The following is a 21497-nucleotide window of genomic DNA, read 5'->3' as shown; positions in this document are numbered from 1 at the left end:
AGATGAAGTATTTCCTTATTTACCGATACCTGAGTATAACTTCACAAGATGCTCAACATTCCTCATTTTAACCAGGCGGGGAGTTCTGGTCCTCTGAAATGAGGCCAACACGGAAGTAACTTAAAACTGCATTCTATCAAAAGGCCACCAGGGGGCGACCGTTTTGGTGTCAAAAGGACTTCCGTCTCTATACAAGTCAATGGAGAATTCACCAACTTCTCACTTGATTTATAACCTCAGTAAACGTTTTCAAAATGTGTTTATGGTCTCAATCGCTAGTTTAAAGCCTTCTTCAATGCAGTATGATGTTCATTTGGGACATTTTGGCCTCCCTGATTTTATATGTGACGATAAAGCAGGGTATGCATAAGGGCGTGGCTACGTCGTGATTGACAGGTTGATTGGTTCACAGGTTCAGGAGGGCGCCTCATGCTCCTCCTGATGCCCATATAAGTAGAATCCGTGTTTTTATTTTTTTCCCAGCATGCACCTGAAAATTTCAAGATGGCGCTGCTCAGATCCGATACTATACTAAGTTCTCTTAGTCTGGCCCAAATACTCCGTTGTAGTTCTTTCAGTGATTTCGGAGCGAATTGTTGCATGTTGTTTTTCACTGTTTTATATATTAATTAATGAATATTTATCTAATTTGTACACTGGATATATTTGTCTCACATTTTCTTTCTAATAATTGCATCCTTTCTATTTCTATTTAAATCTTTATTCTTTTGTTTCAATTATTTTTGTGTGTGTTAAACCCATCTTTATCTTTGCAGGACAGTTACATATTGTACTGTGAATAACTGTGTTTGACAATAAAAGTCTATTTTTATATGTGCATACGTTCATATTGTTTTAAAATGATCAAAATAAATAAGCAAAAAATAAATAAAGTAGGAATTTTGGGACTCTAATGTGAAAGATACCCAACCCTAATAAAAACACATTTTGCTGTATTTTGCTCACACTATCACCATAGCAACACGTCCACAGACAGAAGTCAGACAGTGTTGTGTGTGTGTGTGTACGACTGATTTAATAAAACACTAAATAAGATAAAACTAATAAACTGGATTTTATTACAACTTCCACTCTGCTGATGCATGTGACTGGTGTTTTCTTCTTCTTCTATGAAATATGAAGCATGATGTAGTTTTTTAAGGTGAAGTTTGCAGCAGTCAGAAGTTGTAAATACAGCTTAGTGAGGTGAGCTCCACTTAATAAACACTTAATAACATTATGACTGCAGATCCAGAGCAGAGCTGAATGTAATGTGTTCCTCTGAAACAGCCACAAGTCATATCTAACATACTGCTGCAACTAAACTACATTTAAAAACATATAATATGAAGATTTTATAAGAGAAATAAGCTTTATGATGCATGTTTTTAATGTTATTTCATGTGTGAAGTAAAGAAAAAAGCATTTTATTATGTTGTATTTCATGTTTGCTGATATTTGCATGTTGTATTTTAATTGTAAACATTGAATTTTACATTTTAAATGATGTTTAGTGTCTTTTTCTTGCACATTGAGGTGTGCTGATTGGCTGCAGACACACAGACGAACCTTCACACAGTGTTTTATAAACTATCAGGTGTGTCTCCTCCAGCTTCCTACCTGAGGCTGCGGGAGAGCGCGGTCTCATGGCGGGGGAGCGGCGTCCCTCCTCGTCCGTGATGCTCTCGGAGCTGAAGTGTTTGGGTGAGGAAGTGAAGCTCGTCCGGCGTCGGCTGGAAGGGCAGCTGGTGCAGCTTCTCCTGAGATGAACAGGAGGACTGTGAGAGGAGGAGCACAGAGGGAGCACAGATTACAACCAGCACTGGAGCTACTGCTGCTGCGGCGGGAGGGGGGGGAAAGAGGAGGAGGAGGAGGAGGAAGAGGAGGAGGAAGAAGAAGGAGAAGTAGGAAGAGGAGAGGGAGAAGATTGGGAAGAGAGGTAGAAGAGAAAGAAGAAAATGAAGGAGGAGGATGAGGAAGAAGATTAAGAAAAGAGAGAAGTGGAAGAGGAAGAAGAAGGAGAAGGAGGAGGAAGGAGAAGTAGGAAGAGGAGGGGGAGGAAGAGGAGGAGAGGGAGGAGGAGGAAAGGGAGAAGAGAAATACGAAAATGAAGGAGGAGGCATGAGAAGAAGTAGAAGGAAGAATAAGAAGGAGGAGGATGAGGAAGAAGATTAAGAAAAGAGAGAAGTGGAAGAGGAAGAAGAAGGAGAAGGAGGAGGAAAGAGAAAGAGAAGGAGAATAAAAGGAAGAAGAGATTGGAAGAGGAGAAGGAGAAGATTAAGAGAAGAGAGAAGTGGAAGAGGAAGAAGAGGAAGAAGAAGGAGAAGTAGGAAGAGGAGAGGGAGAAGGAGAGGGAGAAGATTGGGAAGAGAGGTAAAAGAGAAAGAAGAAAATGAAGGAGGAGGATGAGGAAGAAGATTAAGAAAAGAGAGAAGTGGAAGAGGAAGAAGAAGGAGAAGTAGGAAGAGGAGGGGGAGGAGGAGGAGGAGGAGAGGGAGGAGGAGGAGGAGGAGAGGGAGGAGGAGGAGGAAAGGGAGAAGAGAAATAAGAAAATGAAGGAGGACGATGAGAAGAAGTAGAAGGAAGAATAAGAAGGAGGAGGATGAGGAAGAAGATTAAGAGAAGAGAGAAGTGGAGAGGAAGGAGAAGGAGAAGGAGGAGGAAGGAGAAAGGGAAGGAGAAGGAGAATAAAAGGAAGAAAAGGAGATAGGTAGATGAGAAGAGAAGATTAAGAGAAGAGAGAAGTGGAAGAGGAAGAAGAAGAGGAAGAAGAAGGAGAAGTAGGAAGAGGAGAGGGAGAAGGAGAGGGAGAAGATTGGGAAGAGAGGTAGAAGAGAAGGAAGAATAAGAAGGAGGAGGATGAGGAAAAAGATTAAGAAAAGAAAGGAAGTGGAAGAGGAAGAAGAAGGAGAAGTAGGAAGAGGAGAGGGAGGAGGAGGAGAAGAGGGAGGAGGAGGAGGAAAGGGAGAAGAGAAATAAGAAAATGAAGGAGGAGGATGAGAAGAAGTAGAAGGAAGAATAAGAAGGAGGAGGATGACGAAGAAGATTAAGAGAAGAGAGAAGTGGAAGAGGAAGAAGAAGGAGAAGGAGGAGGAGAAGGAGGAGGAAGGAGAAAGAAAAGGTGATGGAGAATAAAAGGAAGAAAAGGAGATAGGTAGATGAGAAGGAGTAAATTAATAGAAGAGAGAAGTGGAAGAGGAAGAAGAAAAGGAAGAAGGAGAAGTAGGAGGAAGGAGAAAGAGGAGCAGGAGGAGGAGAAGAATAATGAGGAAGAGGAGGTGGAAGAGGAAGAGGAGGAGGGCAGGTGGGAGCTAGACTAGGCCAGGTTAGCTTGCACTGGAGCTTCTGGTAGGTTAAGACTGAGTTAGATTCGGGTAAATAAGCAGAAATCGAGGAGGGTTCAGATAAAGTAGGAATATTATTTAAATGTGTTTTAGATTTGTTTCCTTTTTAAAATCTGTTTTTTTAACCTATGCTGTTGAATTCTACTTCATGTGCTTGTTTGTTTTGTTTTATTACACTTCATGTATAAAAGGTGCATAAATACATTTATTATTAATATTATTATTATTGTGTCTCCTGCTGCCTTCATGAGACATTCAGGTTACCATCGATGATACATTTTATATTTAAGTTATTTTGATGCACACTAAATTGGAAATGGTTAAATAATCCACTAAATGAAATAAAGGCAGCTTATTGGACACTTTTCCTCGTCTGAAGCTGAAGACGATGGAGCGAGTGAGTGTTTCTCTTCATTAATCCATTCACAACCCATAAAAAAAATGTATTTAAGCAGCTCCACCTTTCCTCTCTCTCTCTTCTTTTCTTTTTATATCATCTTTAACCACGAAGCAGTTTTCCTCCATTATTCTGACACTTCAACCGCCCCTGAATCTGCCTCTGGAGTATCTTTCTTTTCTTCAAATAACTCAAAAAATGATGTTATTGAAAAACTTTAGAGGTTTATTCTGACACTCAAATCCTCTATTCAATAATAACAGAGTCCTTTTTATTTTATTTACCAGAATACGTCGACTCGAAGCTAAAAAGAATTAAAAAGCTCCTCTGTGTTTGAAGCTGAGTCGTTTCTACAAGCTGCAGACTACTGAGCAGAACTACAGGAGGGAGAGGAAGGAGGGAGGAGGAAGGAGGGAGAGGAGGAGGGAGGAGGAGGAGGAAGGAGGGAGAGGAAGGAGAAAGAAAGGAGAGAGGAGGGAGGAGAGAGAGGAGTAGAGAGAGGAAGGAGGGAGAGGAAGGAGGGAGGAGGGAGGAGGAGAGGAAGGAGGGAGGGAGAGGAGGAGAGAGCAGGGAGAGGAAGGAGGGAGGAGGAGGAATGAGGGAGGAGAGAGGAGGGAGAGGAAGGAGGGAGGAGGAAGGAGGGAGAGGAAGGAGGGAGGAGGAGGGAGGAGGAGAGGAAGGAGGGAGGACAGAAAGGAGTAGAGAGAGGAAGGAAGGAGGGAGAGAAGGAGGGAGGAGGGAAAGGAAGTAGGAGAAGATTAAGAAGAAAAGGAAGAAGAAGGAGGAGGAGGAGGAAGGAGAAAGAGAAGGAGAAGAAAAGGAAGAAGAGGAGAAGGAGAAGATTAAGAGAAGAGAGAAGTGGAAGAGGAAGAATAAAATGAAGAAGGGAGAAGTAGGAGGAAGGAGAAAGAGGAGGAGGAGGAGATGAAGGAGGAGGAGGAGCAGGGGCAAGAGGAGGAGGAGGAGGAGGAAGATGAGCAGGAGGAGGAGAAGGAAAAAGACAAGAGAGAAGTGGAAGAAGAAAAGGAAGAAGGTTTAGAAGAAGGAGAAGAAGGAGGAGCAGGATGAGGAGGAGGAGGAGGAGGAGGAGGAGGAGGAGGAGCAGGATGAGGAGGAGGAGTAAAGATGTGTGGGCTTTACAGCTCTGCGCGTAACTTTCAGTTTAACACGAGAAAACAAACAGAACGAGATAAAAACAGAATAAAAAGATATTTACCGAGACGGTGGAGCTGGGAGTGTTGGTTCCATATCCAGAGGAAGGTAAGGAGGCCAGAGACCAGCGTCTGCCATCCGTCCTGGAGAGGGGGAGGAAAGGAAGAGAGAGAGAGAGAGGGAGAGAGAAAGAGAGAGAGAGAGAGAGAGAGAGAGTGAGAGAAAGAGAGAGAAAGAGAGAGAGAAAGAGAGAGAGACAGAGAGAGAGAAGAGAGAGAGTGAGAGAAAGAGAGAGAGCCAGAGAGAGAGAGAGAGAGACAGAGAGAGAAAGAGAAAGAGAGACAGAGAGAGAGAAGAGAGAGAGTGAGAGAAAGAGAGAGAGAAAGAGAGAGGGAGAGAGAAGGAGAGAAAGAGAGAGAGAGAGAGGGACAGAGAGAGAGAGAGACAGAGAGAGAGATAAGGAGAAGAAAGAGAGAGAGAGAGAAGAGAGAGAGAGAGAAGAGAGAGAGAGAGAGAGAGAGAGAGAGAAGGATGAATATATTAACACATGAAATAAACAATAACAACAGTAGATGAGTTAACAGGATGCAGCAGCTTCACATTCAGCATTAAAAAACAAGGGATTGAGTTGAAGGAGGAACAATGCAAACAGGAGGAGCACACAGAGGAGGAGCACTGAGGAGGAGCACACAGACTGAGGAGGAGGAGGACTGAGGAGGAGGAGGAGGAGGCAAAGGCATGAGGAGCATCCATATCTCTGCTGCACTGTCTGCTTCAAAGTGTTCAGGACTGGAGTCATTAAAGGAGGAGACTGCTGTTATTGTTATAGGAGGAGGAGGAGGAGGAGGAGAGGAAGGAGGAAGAGGAGGAGGAGCAGTAGGAGGAGGAGCAGGAGAGGAAGGAGGAGGATGAGCAGGTGGAGGAGAGGAAGAGAAGGGAGGTAAGTGGAAGGGGAAGAAGAAAAGGGAGAAGGAGAGAGGAGAATGAGGAGGAGGAGAAGGAGAAGAAGGGCGAGAAGAAGAAGAAGAGGAGGAGGAGGATAGGGAGAAGAAGGAGAAACAAGAAGGAGTAGGAAGGAGGAAAGGAAGGAGAAGTAATGGGAGAAGAAGGAGGAGGAGAAGAAGGAAAAGGAGGAGAAAAGAGGAGGAGGAGGAGAAAGAGAAAGAAGTAGAAGGACAGATGAGGAGAAGAAGAAGAGACCCTGCAGCACTTGTTGATGTCATTCAGTGCATTGCTCAGCCATGCAGGACAGAGAGAGGGAGGAGGTGACAGAAGGAAGGAGGTGAAGGAGGTGACAGCAGGAAGGAGGTGAAGGAGGTGACAGCAGGAAGGAGGTGAAGGAGGTGACAGAAGGAAGGAGGTGAAGGAGGTGACAGCAGGAGGAGGTGACAGCAGGAAGGAGGTAACAGCAGGAGGGAGGTGAAGGAGGTGACAGCAGGAAGGAGGTGAAGGAGGTGACAGCAGGGAGGAGGAGTGAGGAGTAAATGTGAGGCTGGTTTAAAAAGGTCAAAGGTCAAAACTGAGGTTACCTGTCAGCCCTGTGTCCGTGACTGTGAGGAGACAAGACAGGGTTTCTTTTTATTTCTTTTCTTTTTTTAGCTGCTCACACACACACACACACACACACACACACACACAGACACACAGACACACACACACACACACACACACACACACACACAACAGACACACACCACACACACACACACACACACACACACACACACACACACTATGTCTTATAGATAGTAGAGTTAAAATCTAGTTATAAGTTTATTACCTAATCTTTTAATTGAGCTTTCATGGTTCATATTATTTCATAAATAATGAGTTTAATCAACTAATCAACTAATTATTAAAGTATAAATAAATAAAGAAAGCTCTAAATATATTAATCAGTAGATTAATTAGAGGAGGCAGATTTAATTTAAGTTTTATAGAAAATTTGTGCTACAATTTCCTTTAACCTTCGAAGGACTTCCTTCTGTCCTTCCTTCCTCCCTTCCTTCCTTTCCTTCCTCCTACCTTCCTTCCTCCTTCCCTCCTTCTCTTTCTTTCCTCCCTCCTTTCTTCCTCTCTCCTTTCATTCCTTCCTTCTTCCTCCTTTCCATCATTCCTTCCTCCTTTCCTTCCTTCTTCTCCCTCCCTTCCTTCCTTTCTTCCTTCCTTCCTCCCTTCCTTCCTTCCTTCTTCCCTTCCTTCCTCTTTTCCTTCCTTCCTCCTCCCCTTCCTTCCTTCTTCCTCCCTTCCTTCCTTCCTTGACTCGAGGACAACAGCAGGGTTAAAAAAGCTGTTAAACTTATAATACATCCTTAAATTGTCAATTATTTAACATCAGTTTCTCTTTGCTTATAAAACTAAAGCTGAGGAGAAAATTTATGAATGATAGAATAATTAAAACTGACCTATTAAAAACGTTAAAGACACATTTAGTCTGTTTTAAATCATACAAACTGAAGCCTCCAAAAATAACCATAATATAAATCAACAATATGAATAAAAACTGAACATTATAACCTTCATGATGAAGGATTAATCTGCATTAAATGAGACATATCCTCCATCATAAAGAGGCGAATAAATCACATTTCACTAAAAGACAACTCCTCCCATGAATAATGCATCTGAGTGCAAAAAGGAAAAAAATAAATAATAAAAAGAAAGAAAAGAAGATGAGTGTATAATGAGTCTTCAGGCAGACAAATAACAGTCTTCACTTCTGTCATCATCTTCAACACTAGAGTCACATTTACATATTTCTGCAGGATTCAGACTTCAGACTGATAACAGAATTTATTAAGCTTTTTTTTTTTTAACATAATATAAAACAAAACAAGGCTGAGGGCATTTGGGTTATAATATTTACCCTAGTGTGGTGTTTAGATTTTTATATATATGTTCATGTGTGCATCTCCACACCTGCTGCATACAGATTTATATTCAGTATATATATATTCTTATTTAAACTGCTAATTTAAAATATTTCTCTCATCCCTCTTAACAATAATTAATGTCGTCCTCCTGGGCCAAATTGACCTTTCCTTCCTCCATCCCTTTTTCTTCCTTCCTTCTGTCCTTCCTTCCTCCCTCCCTCCTTCTTTCCTTCCCTGCTTTCTTCCTCCCTTCCTTTTTTCTTCTGTCCTTCTTTCCTTCCTCCCTCCTATCTTTTTTCCTCCCTCCCGCCGTCCTACCTTCGTTCCTTTCCTTCCTCCCTTCTATCCCCCCTCCCTCCTTCTATCCCCCCTCTTCCTTCCTTCTTCCCTCCTTTCCTCTGTCCCTTTCCTTCTTTCCTACCTACCTCTTTTCCTTTCTCCCTCCCTCCCTCCCTCCTTCCTTCTTCCTTCCTCCCTCCTTCCTTGTCTTCCTTCTTCCTCCCTACCTGCTTCCTCACCTCCTTCCTTCTTCCTCCCTCCTTTCCTTCCTTCCTTCTTCCTCCCTCCTTTCCTTCCTTCCTTGACTCGAGGACAACAGGAGGGTTAAGCAGAAGTGTGTGAGTTCTCTTGTATTAAACTCCACCACAGGGGGGCGCTGTTGTCACAGCAGCAGCAGCAGCAGCAGCTCTGAGGTCAGCAGCCGGACACTGAGGGATTTCCACTTCAGATCAACGTTAATGCTTCACTCTGGCCGCTGCGCTGCTGCCATGCAATGTTTGATGATGTCGTCATGGAAACAAATTAAGTCCAGAACGACGAGCAAAGGTGTGCATCATCAGGTTTGCAGTAAATTGGTGCATCATGTTTTTAATGGTTAATCTATTTGAAGTTTTATTGATTTGTTTTTCATTCTGTGGCTCTTTGAAGCTTTCAGTCTGCATTTTATTAAACTTGTGTATATATTAAAGGTTCATTCAGGTTCATACATAAATGCTCACACACTAAAACACACACACACACACACACACACACACACACACACGTCCTCCCTCTCCCCTCTCAGTAATTACTATCTGTGCTGAGAGCTCGGCCTGATAAGAGGTTTATTAATCCCGGGTTTGAGTGACAGCGTCAGAGTGATCATCCGCCTCCTCGTCTGCCTGCCTCACACACACTATCATCATCATCACCACCATCATCACTACCATCATCATCATCAGTAGCAGTAGCAGCTCGTCTCTGAAGGCCGAGGCGTTTCACAGCATATCAACATTAGAGGCTGAACTCTTTGGGCTCAAACTCTCCACTTCCTGTCTGATTATAGGGCTTTATTTTAATTTCAGTTTTCAAAATGAAAGCTACTCTCAGACTAAGTGGCAGGTTGGTTTCTTTTTAGTGTGTTTTTCTAAGTTCCCGCACCGACGCATCAACACATTCATGCACAGTAAATACTGAATGTGGAAAATACAATAAAGTGAACAAATGTCCCTCAATTTATTCCTGATGTTTTTCTTTCTGAACGTTAACTAAAAAGGTTTAATTTGGAATTTTTACTTCAATTTAACCTTCCTGTCGTCCTCCCGTCTGTTTTGACTGTTCCTTCTTTCCTCCCTTCCTTCCTTCCTTCCTCCCTCCTTCTCTCTTTGTTTTCTTCCTCCCTCCCTCCTTCTCTCTTTCTTTCTTTCCTCTCTTCCTCCATCCCCTTTCTTCCTTGCTTCTGTCCTTCCTTCCTTCCTTCCTTCCTTCCTTCTTTTCTCCCTCCCTCCTTCTCTCTTTCTTTCCTCCCCTTACCTTCCTCCTTTCCTTTTTTCACCTGTCCTTCTTTCCTTCCTCTTTTCCTCCCTCCTTCCTACCTTCCTTCCTTCCTCCCTTCTTTCCTTTCTTTCCTTCTTCCTTCCTCCCTCCTTTCCTTCCTTCTTCCTCCCTTCCTTCCTCCCTCCCTCCTTTCCTTCCTTCTTCCTCCCTTCCTCCTTTCCTTCCTTCCTTCCTTCCTTCCTTCTTTTCTCCCTCCCTCCTTCTCTCTTTCTTTCCTCCCCCTACCTTCCTCCTTTCCTTTTTTCACCTGTCCTTCTTTCCTTCCTCTTTTCCTCCCTCCCTCCTACCTTCCTTCCTCCCTTCTTTCCTTTCTTTCCTTCTTCCTCCCTCCTTTCCTTCCTTCTTCCTCCCTTCCTCCTTTCCTTCCTTCCTTCCTTCCTTCTTCCCTCCCTTCCTTCCTTCTTCCTCCCTTCCTTCCTCCTGTCCTTCCTTCCTTTTTCCTCCCTTTCCTTTCCTCCCTTCCTTCCTTCTTCCTCCCTTCCTTCCTTTTTCCTCCCTTTCCTTTCCTCCCTTCCTTCATTCTTCCTCCCTTCCTTCCTTGACTCGAGGACAACAGGAGGGTTAAAGAATATAATCCAGATTTTAAAAATACTCTCATCATGTTAAGTTCAGTTTCATTCAAGTTTTAAGTACATCACTTATGTCAGATTGAAATATATATGAAGTAAAACTGTGCTGACATCATCCTCTGAATATACGTCAGGTGTAATTCCTAGAGAAACACCAGGAACATGACCTCAGCGCTATCTTATTTTATCATTTAACATCTTGTGTCAGACTTCAAAGAGAATCTGTGTTTAATGTTCTTAGCAAAGCTGCCTCAACTCCTGTCTCACATCAGGATGTGTCTGATCAAAGAAGTGAAACAAAGAGTCTGAACATTTAAGCTTTTCAATGTGTGATGCTGCTGAAGTGTTTTGGCCAATAAAGAGAAGCAGCTGCAATCACACAGCCGATGTTTGTGATTAAAAACTGGGCTGGAACTTTTTATTTGGGCGAAACTCGAACTGTGAAGTGAAGAGAAACACCTCAAAATGGTTAAATGTGTGTGTGTGTTTGTGTGTGTGTGTGTGTGTGTGTGTTTGCTCGTGTGTCTCACCTGCGTGCAGGAACGAAGGAGAAGTGAGCAGCTGTGTTGGGGGAGAAGTTGCGAGGGCTGTCCAAAGGGCTCGTACCTGAGAGAGAGAGAGAGAGAGAGAGAGAGAGAGAGAGAGAGGAGAACAACAGGTTAGTACTGAATATAAATAATAATAATAATAATAATAATAATAATAAATATTGTCATTTTCATATAAATTCAGTCACTTTTTCATAGTGTTTTTTGTCGAATTCCTACAAGTGCTCAGAATCTAACTACAGCTCTAATAGAAGATGTAGGAGGAAGAAAAAGAAAGGAAGAAGGAGAGAAAGAAAGAAAGAAAGAAAGAACAAGAAGTAGGAGTAGAAGAGAAAGAAAGAGGGAAAAAAGGGAGGAAGAAGGAAAGAAAGAAGGAAGGAAAGAAAGAAAGATAAAGGAGAAAGAAAGAAAGAAAAAAAGGAGGAAGAAGAGAAAGAACAAGAAGTAGGAGGAGAGAGAAAGAAAGGAGGAAAGAAAGAATAACGGAGGAAGAAGAGAGGGAAAGAAAGAAAGAAAGCCTGTTCCTGATCTCCATGGTAACCAGAGTAAATGTAATATGTAGAACAATAGTATTCCATTAGCTTTATTTAATATAAAGTTATAATGTAAGATCATGCCAAACTAGTTGATATGGTGTTTTATTGACTATTTATTGTTTTTAAGCAAGTTGAATTATTCGGTACAAAGTTTTTATGGTTACACCACTTAGACATTTTTGCCATAATCCTCTAATATATTCTCTCAAAATGGATTAAAAGCAGAAATTTGATGCTGGGTCCACAAAAAAAGAATGTGTGCAAGTTATTCATACGTTTATTTTCACATTTTAACCCTTTAAATTTAAACTAAACCACATGGACACTAAAAAACATCACTGACCAAAATGTGTTTTGGATTAAAGGCTGCTTTACAGTAAAGTGATTATGTTCAGTACTGCAGTGTTTCCTCTTTAATTATTCAGACTGTTGCGGCCCACCATAGTCTAATTTGTGCCACCACAATTTCACAGTGAGCCAAACATGTCTGTACTCTCTCCAACATGTTCAGTAAAGCATCTAACCCTGCACCAGAGCTGCTACTCTGCCCCAGTGAACTAGTTGAACTTCTATAATCACTTCTGCTTTCTGTGTTTCAGAGCTGAAATATGGACAGGCTGAGCAATGCACTGAATGACATCAACAAGTCCTGCAGGGTCTCTTCTTCTTCTTTTTCCTCATCCTCCTTCTTTTCTCCTCCTCTTTTCTCCTTCTTCTCATTTTCCTTCTCTTTCTTCTTTTTCTTCTACTTCTACTTATCCTCCTCCTTCTTCCTCTTCTACGTGTTCTGCTTCCTCCTCCTCCTTCTACTCATTTTCCTTCTTTATTCTTTTTCTTCTACATCTCCTCCTCCTTCTTCCTCTTCTACATTTTCTGCTTCCTCCTCCTCCTTCTTTTCTCCTCCTTCTACTCATTTTCCTTCTCTTTCTTCTTTTTCTTCTACTTCTCCTCCTCCTTCTTCCTCTTCTACATTTTCTGCTTCCTCCTCCTCCTTCTTCTCCCATTACTTCTCCTCCATTTCCTCCTAGACAGGTCTTTTGTTGATGGTTTGTTTGGAACATTTATTAACTGGTAAAAATGTCTTTCCTGTGCTTTATTGGTGTGTCATCGCCATTCATAGCTATACAACCAGTAGTTAAATTACTAAAACACAAAATTGCACACATTTTAAAATATTTTTTTATAGATATTACCTCTTAATTTAGCTGTCACAGTGCACGAGAATGATGCATTTGACTTATAAATGTGCCTCTCAGAATTTTGTGGTAAACATTGTACTATCACAAATTATACTGAGATTTTGTCCATATTAACCAGGCGGGGAGTTCCGGTCCTCTGAAATGATGCCAACGGAGAAGTAACTTAAAACTGCATTCTATCAAAAGGCCACCAGGGGGCGACCGTTTTGGTGTCAAAAGGACTTCCGTCTCTATACAAGTCAATGGAGAATTCACCAACTTCTCACTTGATTTCTAACCTCAGTAAACGTTTTCAAAATGTGTTTATGGTCTCAATCGCTAGTTTAAAGCCTTCTTCAATGCAGTATGATGTTCATTTGGGACATTTTGGCCTCCCTGATTTTATATGTGACGATAAAGCAGGGTATGCATTAGGGCGTGGCTACGTTGTGATTGACAGGTTGATTGGTTCACAGGTTCAGGAGGGCGCCTCATGCTCCTCCTGATGCCCATATAAGTAGAATCTGTGTTTTTATTTTTCCCAGCATGCACCGGAAATTCTCAAGATGGCGCTGCTCAGATCCGATACTATTGGCCTCCGAGCAGCAGTCCACAAACCAATGGGTGACGTCACGGATGTTACGTCCATTTCTTATAGACAGTCTATGATATTAACCGGCAACAATCAAGATTACAAATTAGTTGTTTTTCTTCACCATGGTCCGTAGTACCTCTTGAATATTCCTTGTAGGACAAAATTCATTAAATTTACATGAATTGCAGCATTTTTTGTGTGTCTGACGGAGTTGACAGAATTCAAGCAATAGCGTATTATTTCATTATTTATTTAGAGGATGTTTCTGCTCCGTCTGCGCTTTAACTGATTATCTAACTTGGACGTCTGTGATCTAAGTGAAGCGTCTGGTTCTGACAGTAAATATATCTGTGTGGGATAAAGTGAACATAAAAACATCTGAATGATCCACTGCGGAGGATGAATGTGACGCTGCGAGACAAGATGATCCTCTTTCTGAATAAACCTGAGATTATTTAATAGGCACGCTGACACCTTCATTCAAACAGAGCATAAGATACGAACATTCAAGGACAGCCAGTCTGCATGGAAACACAGCGTGTGACTAATAATTCACCGGAGGGGAGACAGCGAGGGTGAAAGGGCGACACACACACACACACACACACACACACACACACACACACACACACACACATAGACTGATAGGAGAGAAATGCTGCCGGCTTCAGAAACATGAGGGAAGAGATTAAGCAGTCGGACATTTCCCGCATCAATTATGCATTTTCCTCCGCAGCAGCAGCGCGTCTGGACAGAGCAGGAACTCAAATATTAATATGAACATTTGCTTTCTGTCAGTTGGGAATCTGTCTGTAGCTGCGGTGCAGAACATGTATGCACATATCTCTACCAGTACATGTGTGTTATTAGTGCCACAGAGGCTTGTTAGTGTCCGCTGTGAGTTGTACTTTTTAAAAAGACACACAGATGGTCTCGGTGGTGCTGTTAGCAGGCTCGGTCACACTTTACTGTTAAAGCTAAGTGTGTGTGTGTGTGTGTGTGTGTGTGTGTGTGTGTGTGTGTGTGTGTGTTAGAGCGCTGTTAGTTAAACTGAGGCTCGTTTCGGTGACAGAAAAATCCAAATCACACACAGCAGTGATGTGTAAACTGGTGTGTTTGAGTTTATAACACTGTCAGGGATAAAAGATGTATGTGTTTATATTGAGACTCTGTCTGTGGGCCTCAGTTTCGGAGAGACACTTAAATATAGTGAGAAGGGCTCGTTCCCTCTTTTCACACAAATACTCAGCTATTATTTCAGAGATGGCTTTTGGTACCCTTCACAAAGGTCATACACGTCTAAGGCTGGGTATTATTTAAAAAAAAGTACAATACCAGCAGCAATCCATGTCCCCTTAAAGTGATTCTGATACCAACTGAGTACTTCATTAGATTCCCATTAACACATTTATCTCTCTGTCTTTTATCTGGTGTAACAGGCGTGTAGTGTAGACACACTTTACAGCGTTTAGGTGGCATCTTGGCTGCTGAACTGCTAAGCGCGCTAACTCAAATTCACCACGACTTCACCACCACAGACGGGTTGTAGCTGCTGTGGCAGTGAGCCAATCACATGTGCATTAAATCCAAGAACGCTTGCTGTTGATTGGCTGTGAGCAAGTCCATACAAATAGTCATATTTTCTAGCTCTGGGTGCAGAAAGGATCCATTGCAGGTATCGTTTGACGGGGGACGTTTAGATACTACTTGATATCAATTCATTTTGGTCGATACCTTAAAAGGTATTGTTAGTAGGTTTTTCATGTCTGTCTTCCACATTTGGTACCTGGTATTGTCAGTTGATCATGTTCTGGCGCCAGACTTTCTAAGATTACTGGAAAATACCGACACATTGGATAAGAATACTTGGCAGGGCCCCATATGCATAGATCATATTCTGTTTAGGTTACTTCTTAGGAAATACCTGACATGCCTGCAAGACTATATAATGCTGTTTACTCTCGGTTGCCGTGTATCATCAAAAGATCGATAGATAGCCTTTATTGTCCTGTGGAGAAATTCGTTTTCACAATCTGTCAAAACACCACCAAACATTGAGAAACATATAAATACACACATACTGCACAAACACCACCAGACATTGAACAACCGACACATATATCACACTCAAAAAACTCAAAACTGTCTATCCTGCATGCTGTCTGCATTAAGAAAGAACTCCTGATTCACCTCATCTTTGTATCTTCAAGATCATCACAGAAACATCTACTCTCAGGTATCGAATACCAACAACCAGCTTTATACACGTCCAACACGCCATCCACCAACTATCATCCAGAGTATATAAAGTCACTTGTTACAGTGTTGAACTCTACACTGCATAATGTCAAAAACCACTCATCTGGCCCATTTCTACCATGAAGTCAATAAGAGGTCCAGAGTTTGGCGTTGGAGCCAGCCGTACTGTAACTATCGGCTATCAGCTGTTATTCAGAGACAGCATTTGATACCCATCTGACCCACAATCTGTCACCGATCACAGATGTCATACACATCCAACACATCGTCTGCCAACTATAATCCAGAGTATCTGAGGTTACTCGTTACAGCACTGAACTTTATACTCATTTCTACCAAGAAATCCAGAGTGACTTTGAGCTTGTTCACATATAAATCTAATCAATTTCTCCTGTTTGGCGTTGGAGCCAGCCATACTGTAACTATCGGCTATCAGGTATTACTTCAGAGACAGCATTTGATACCCATCTGACCCACAATCTGTCACCGATCACAGATGTCATACACGTCCAACACATCGTCTGCCAACTATGACCCAGAGTATCTGAGGTCACTCGTTACAGCACTGAACTCGATACTCCGTAATGTCAAAAACCACTCTTCTGCCTCATTTCTACCATGAAGTCCGCAAGGGGTCCCAAATGAGTGACTTCAAGCCTGTTCACATATAAATCTGATCAATGTCTCCTGGTGTTAAGTCCATTTGTATGTTTGTTGTTTGAACCAGCTGTACTGTAACTATCGGCTATCAGCTGTTATTTCAGAGACAGCATTTGATACCCATCTGACCCACAATCTGTCACTGATCACAGATGTCATACACGTCCAACACATCGTCTGCCAACTATGATCCAGAGTATCTGAGGTCACTCATTTTGGCGTTGAACTCGACACTGCATAATGTCAAAAACCACTTGTCTTCCTCATTTCTACCAAGAAGTCAACAAGAGGTCCAGAGTGACTTCAAGCATGCTCACATATAAATCTAATCAATTTCTCCTGGTGTTGTGTCCATTTGTATGTTTGGCGTTGGAGCCATACTGTAACTATGGGCTATCAGCTGTATTTCAGAGACAGCATTTGATACCCATCTGACCCACTATCTGTCACCAATCACAGATGTCATACGCGACCAACACATCGTCTGCCAACTATGATCCAGAGTATCTGAGGTCACTCGTTACAGCACTTAACTCGACACTCGTCTGCCTCATTTCTACCAAGAAGTCAACAAGAAGTCAAGAGTGACTTCAAGCATGCTCACATATAAATCTAATCAATTTCTCCTGGTGTTCTGTCCATTTGTATGTTTGTTGTTTGAACCAGCTGTACTGTAACTATCGGCTATCAGGTATTACTTCAGAGACAGCATTTGATACCCATCTGACCCACAATCTGTCACCGATCACAGATGTCATACATGTCCAACACATCGTCTTCCAACTATAATCCAGAGTATCTGAGGTCACTCATTTTGGCGTTGAACTCGACACTGCATAATGTCAAAAACCACTTGTCTGCCTCATTTCTACCAAGAAGTCAACAAGAGGTCCAGAGTGACTTCAAGCATGCTCACATATAAATCTAATCAATTTCTCTTGGTGTTGTGTCCATTTGTATGTTTGGCGATGGAGCCATACTGTAACTATGGGCTATCAGCTGTATTTCAGAGACAGCATTTGATACCCATCTGACCCACAAACTGTCACCAATCACAGATGTCATACGCGACCAACACATCGTCTGCCAACTATGATCCAGAGTATCTGAGGTCACTCGTTACAGCACTTAACTCGACACTCGTCTGCCTCATTTCTACCAAGAAGTCCACAAGGGGTCCCAAGTGAGTGAATTCAAGCATATTCACATATAAATCTGATCAATGTCTCCTGGTGTTAAGTCAATTTGTATGTTTGTTGTTTGAACCAGCCATACTGTAACTATCGGCTATCAGCTGTTATTCAAAGACAGCATTTGATGCCCATCTGACCCACAATCTGTCACTGATCACAGATGTCATACACGTCCAACACATCGTCTGCCAACTATGATCCAGAGTATCTGAGGTCACTCGTTAGGCACTTAACTTGCAACTCGTCTGCCTCATTTCTACCAAGAAGTCAACAAGAAGTCCAGAGTGACTTCAAGCTTGTTCACATATAAATCTAATCAAATTCTCTTGGTGTTAAGTCCATTAGTATATTTGGTATTTGAGCCTTTGGGGGCTCGTCCGAGATCCTTCTTTCAGAGAACTACTAAGCTATTATTGCAGAGACAGTGTTTGTTACCCATCTGTTTGTTTTTTTAACCCTCTGACCTACAATCTGTCACCGCTCACAGAAGTCACACACAGCCAGCACACCGCCGTCTGCCAACTATAATCCAGAGTATCTGGGGTCACTCGTTCCTGCACTGAACTCGACACTCGTCTTGCTTCATTTTCTATCATGAAGTCTACGAGGAGTCCAAAATGAGTCACTTCAAGCATGTTCACATAGTCAGATTGGTTCCAGGAGAAAATCAAATCAATTTCCACTTCTTTCTTTTCAAGAGAATAAAATAAAAAATCACCATGGGGAATTTTTTTTAGACCAATTGAAATGTAAATTATAGCCGTGCATGTGTCTGGTTGGGCGGTCTCGTCACAAACAGGTAACAAGCTGCTACGCTGTCAAATTTTCGAGAAGGTTTGTGAGCTGCAAACTGCAGTGACGGTGACCTACTTTAGGAAAAAGACTCGAGAAGAAATATATCAGCGACATGAGACACATGCAAATGTAATATCTGCTTTGTGGCTCGTCGGTCTCGCTTCCCTCCTCGCCGACTCTCCGGGGAAGAGAGTGCGCGGTTGGGATAACAACATACGGTTATAATTGGGGATGGGGCTAGAAAAGACAAAAAGAAAAAGTTGTATTTTGTCTGAATTGTGAGTGTGTGTGACAAGAACCCGAACCAGAGGAAAGATTGATTCCCCCTGCTGTCTTTCACTCGCTCCTTCATCACCGTGACAAAGATGAAGGGTGGATTGTTTGACAGGATTCATCAGAAGTCAGAGCACACACACACACACACACACACACACACACACACACACATACACACGCACACACACACACACACAGCTGCCAATCATCGCCTGACCTTTACCGAGTAACAGCTCGCTGTCAGCCAGGAGGAGAAAGGAAAGTTCAGGGTGAGTGGAAAGAAAAGAAAGAGAGAAAAGAAAGCAGAGGTTACAGAAGACAAGAATGGGGGGCGGGGGGGAAATCAGTGGCGCTGAGAGAGGGAATGAGGCTTTTAGGCAGACTTTCAACGTTTAATAAAAAGTCATTTTTGAAGAGGATTGAGCCTCATCAGCCCCTCAGGATATTAGACTTTGAGGAATCTCCATTTGATTAACGCTAAATGGCTGAAAGATTGAAACCATGATGAAACTCGTGATTAGGGGTAAGAGAGAGAGCGAGAGAGTGATTGAGAGAAAGAGAAGAGAAGCAAAACAAAAAAGGCAATCATCTACAGCTTTGAGACGGCCGCTGGGAACGAAGGGGGAAAGGTTTAATAGCTTCCAGTGGTGCATATTAATCAGTTAAGTGCCAGCTGACAGTGAGATATCACAGCCTCGGCTCACACTAGACGAAGCTTTCGGTGGTATTTTAGGTCTCTGAGGAGGGCGATACCAACACTTCACTTCATTTAAAGCTTTTATTCCAACACTGAATCATTCAGAAGGGAGAATAAAGCTTCATTTCACTGCGCAGGTGGCTCTAAAGCTACAGGAGAGACAATAAATCAACAGCAACGTTAATTATCGATGTTTAATTAGCAGGTGTTTTTGCTTCTTTAGCAGGGACAGACAGGACTAAGAGGCGGGCGGACTGTGAGACTGGTGGCGGTGGTGTTACCATGGCAACACAGCAGCCACAGCAGTCTGGAGGATGGGAGACGGAGACAGCAGGACGAGGAGGAAAGAAAACAAAAAAGGAAGGAAAGAGATGGAAGAATGGAGCAAAAGAAGGACTTGGAGTATGGTGGATCCTGCATCAAACTAAGACCACAAACTGGCTGCCAAGTTTTTATTATTTAACCCTCCTGTTGTCCTCGAGTCAAGGAAGGAAGGAAGGAAGGAAAGAAGGAGGGAGGGAGAAAGGAAAGAAGGAAGGGAGGAAAGAGAGAGGAAGGAAAGAAAGAGAAGGAGGGAGGGAGGAAAGGAAGGAAGGAAGGAAGGAAGGAAGGAAAGAAAGAGGGAGGAAGGAAAGAAGGAAGGGAGGAAAAAGAGAGGAAGGAAAGAAAGAGAGAAGGAGGGAGGGAGGAAAGGAAGGAAGGAAGGAAAGAAGGAAGGACAGAAGGAGGGAGGGAGGAAGGAAGGACAGAAGGAAGGAAGAAAGGGGGATGGAGGAAGGATAGAAGGAAGGGAAGAAGGAAGGACAGAAGGAAGGAAAAAAGGGGGATGGAGGAAGGAAAGAAGGAAGGGAGTAAAAAGAGAGGAAGGAAAGAAAGAGAAGAAGGAAAGAGAGAAAGAGGGAGGGAGGAAGGAAAGACGGAAGGAAGGAAGGGAGGAAAGAAGGAACCGTCAAAACAGACGGGGTCAATTTGACCCGGGAGGACGACACGAAGGTTAATATCTTTTCATCTTTTGTTCACATTTTCACAAATTGACTTAAAATGTAGTCGATAAACTGAAAGAAACATCACATCATATTCTCACTGAGCCCAAAGCAGTGCCTTTAAAATCCAAGTCCAGTTAACAGTGAAGGCAGGTTTTCCAATGTGCTTCATATAAAACATCAAAAGCATTGAAATAAAGTAAACACACTATGACATGACATTAAGATGCAATTTAAAAAGTCAATAAAACCAGCTGAAATAAGAGTGAGTCAGGTATAACATTAAAGCATAAAAGTGACATTGTCGTGTATGAAATGAATGATTTCATTTAATCAAAAGCAGCTGCAGACAAAAAAAAGAAAAGTCTTTAGCCTTGAATGAAAACGACTGAGACCTGCAGCTGACCTGAAATCACATAATGAATAGCAGAACATTTTGACGTGTGAATGAAATGACGTGTGACGAAAAAATTCTGTTTTTCTTTCTCTTCACGAACATGATTTAAAACTCAATATTCAGACAAAAGCTGCTTTTCTTTCCTACAACCCGAATATGTAGCCATTAAAGTGTTGTATAAGCCTCAAAAAATGAAGGTAAATGCATGTTTTCTTTCACATAATAACGACAACTCTTAGAAGATGAAAGCTACAGTTGCAATAGTTGCTTTAATAGTTGAGGATTAGTTAATATATGCATGCACATTTTGGAAAAATACAGTTATAAACATGCATTTTTTTGAATCTGGTGTCTTTTATGACGGTTGAAACTGCTGTAATCTGAGAGTCTATTGTTGTAACTGAGAGCAACATGAGCTCACTGCAGCATTAGAGTCAATCTAAGTGCAACAATAAACCATAGACTGTATATAAAATGGACGTAACATCCGTGACGTCACCCATTGGTTTGTGGACTGCTGCTCGGAAGCCAATAGTATCGGATCTGAGCAGCGCCATCTTGAAAATTTCAGGTGCATGCCGGGTAAAAAAATAAAAGCATGGATTCTACTTATATGGGCATCAGGAGGAGCATGAGGCGCCCTCCTGAACCTGTGAACCAATCAACCTGTCAATCACGACGTAGCCACGCCCTAATGCATACCCTGCTTTATCGTCACATATAAAATCAGGGAGGCCAAAATGTCCCAAATGAACATCATACTGCATTGAAGAAGGCTTTAAACTAGCGATTGAGACCATAAACACATTTTGAAAACGTTTACTGAGGTTAGAAATCAAGTGAGAAGTTGGTTATTTCTCCATTGACTTGTATAGAGACGGAAGTCCTTTTGACACCAAAATGGTCGCCCCCTGGTGGCCTTTTGATAGAATGCAGTTTTAAGTTACTTCCGCTTTGGCCTCATTTCAGAGGACCGGAACTCCCCGCCTGCAATAAACCTTCACTCAACTTACTAAACTCTTAAAATATTTCACAAATCTTCCCGACTTCAGAAGGAGGAGAAGAAGCTTGAAACATCACTCTCCTGAAATCCTGTTAAACTTATATCTGCAGTGTGTGGACTTAATTTCAGTTTCAGGTAATAGACCGTCTCACTACTATCAGTATTCCTGCAATCATCACATTGATACATGATAACAAGTCACATGATTCACTCCTTTCAGATGGTTT

General features: G+C 42.2%; 1 protein-coding gene across 1 annotated transcript in view; it reads right to left on the bottom strand.

The window, feature by feature from the left end:
* mast2 (microtubule associated serine/threonine kinase 2) overlaps nt 1-21497 on the bottom strand; it is a gene marked incomplete in the record, with an annotated part of 55350 nt that overhangs the window by 28537 nt on the left and 5316 nt on the right. Inside the window, 4 exon segments of the mRNA XM_062415004.1 lie at nt 1635-1778; nt 4958-5036; nt 6423-6443; nt 10681-10756. Of these exon segments, the coding sequence (XP_062270988.1) occupies nt 1635-1778; nt 4958-5031 (218 nt within the window).

This window comes from Scomber scombrus, unplaced genomic scaffold (assembly GCF_963691925.1).
Source record: "Scomber scombrus unplaced genomic scaffold, fScoSco1.1 SCAFFOLD_141, whole genome shotgun sequence".
NCBI lineage: Eukaryota > Metazoa > Chordata > Actinopteri > Scombriformes > Scombridae > Scomber > Scomber scombrus.
This window is presented reverse-complemented; position numbering and strand designations above follow the sequence as displayed.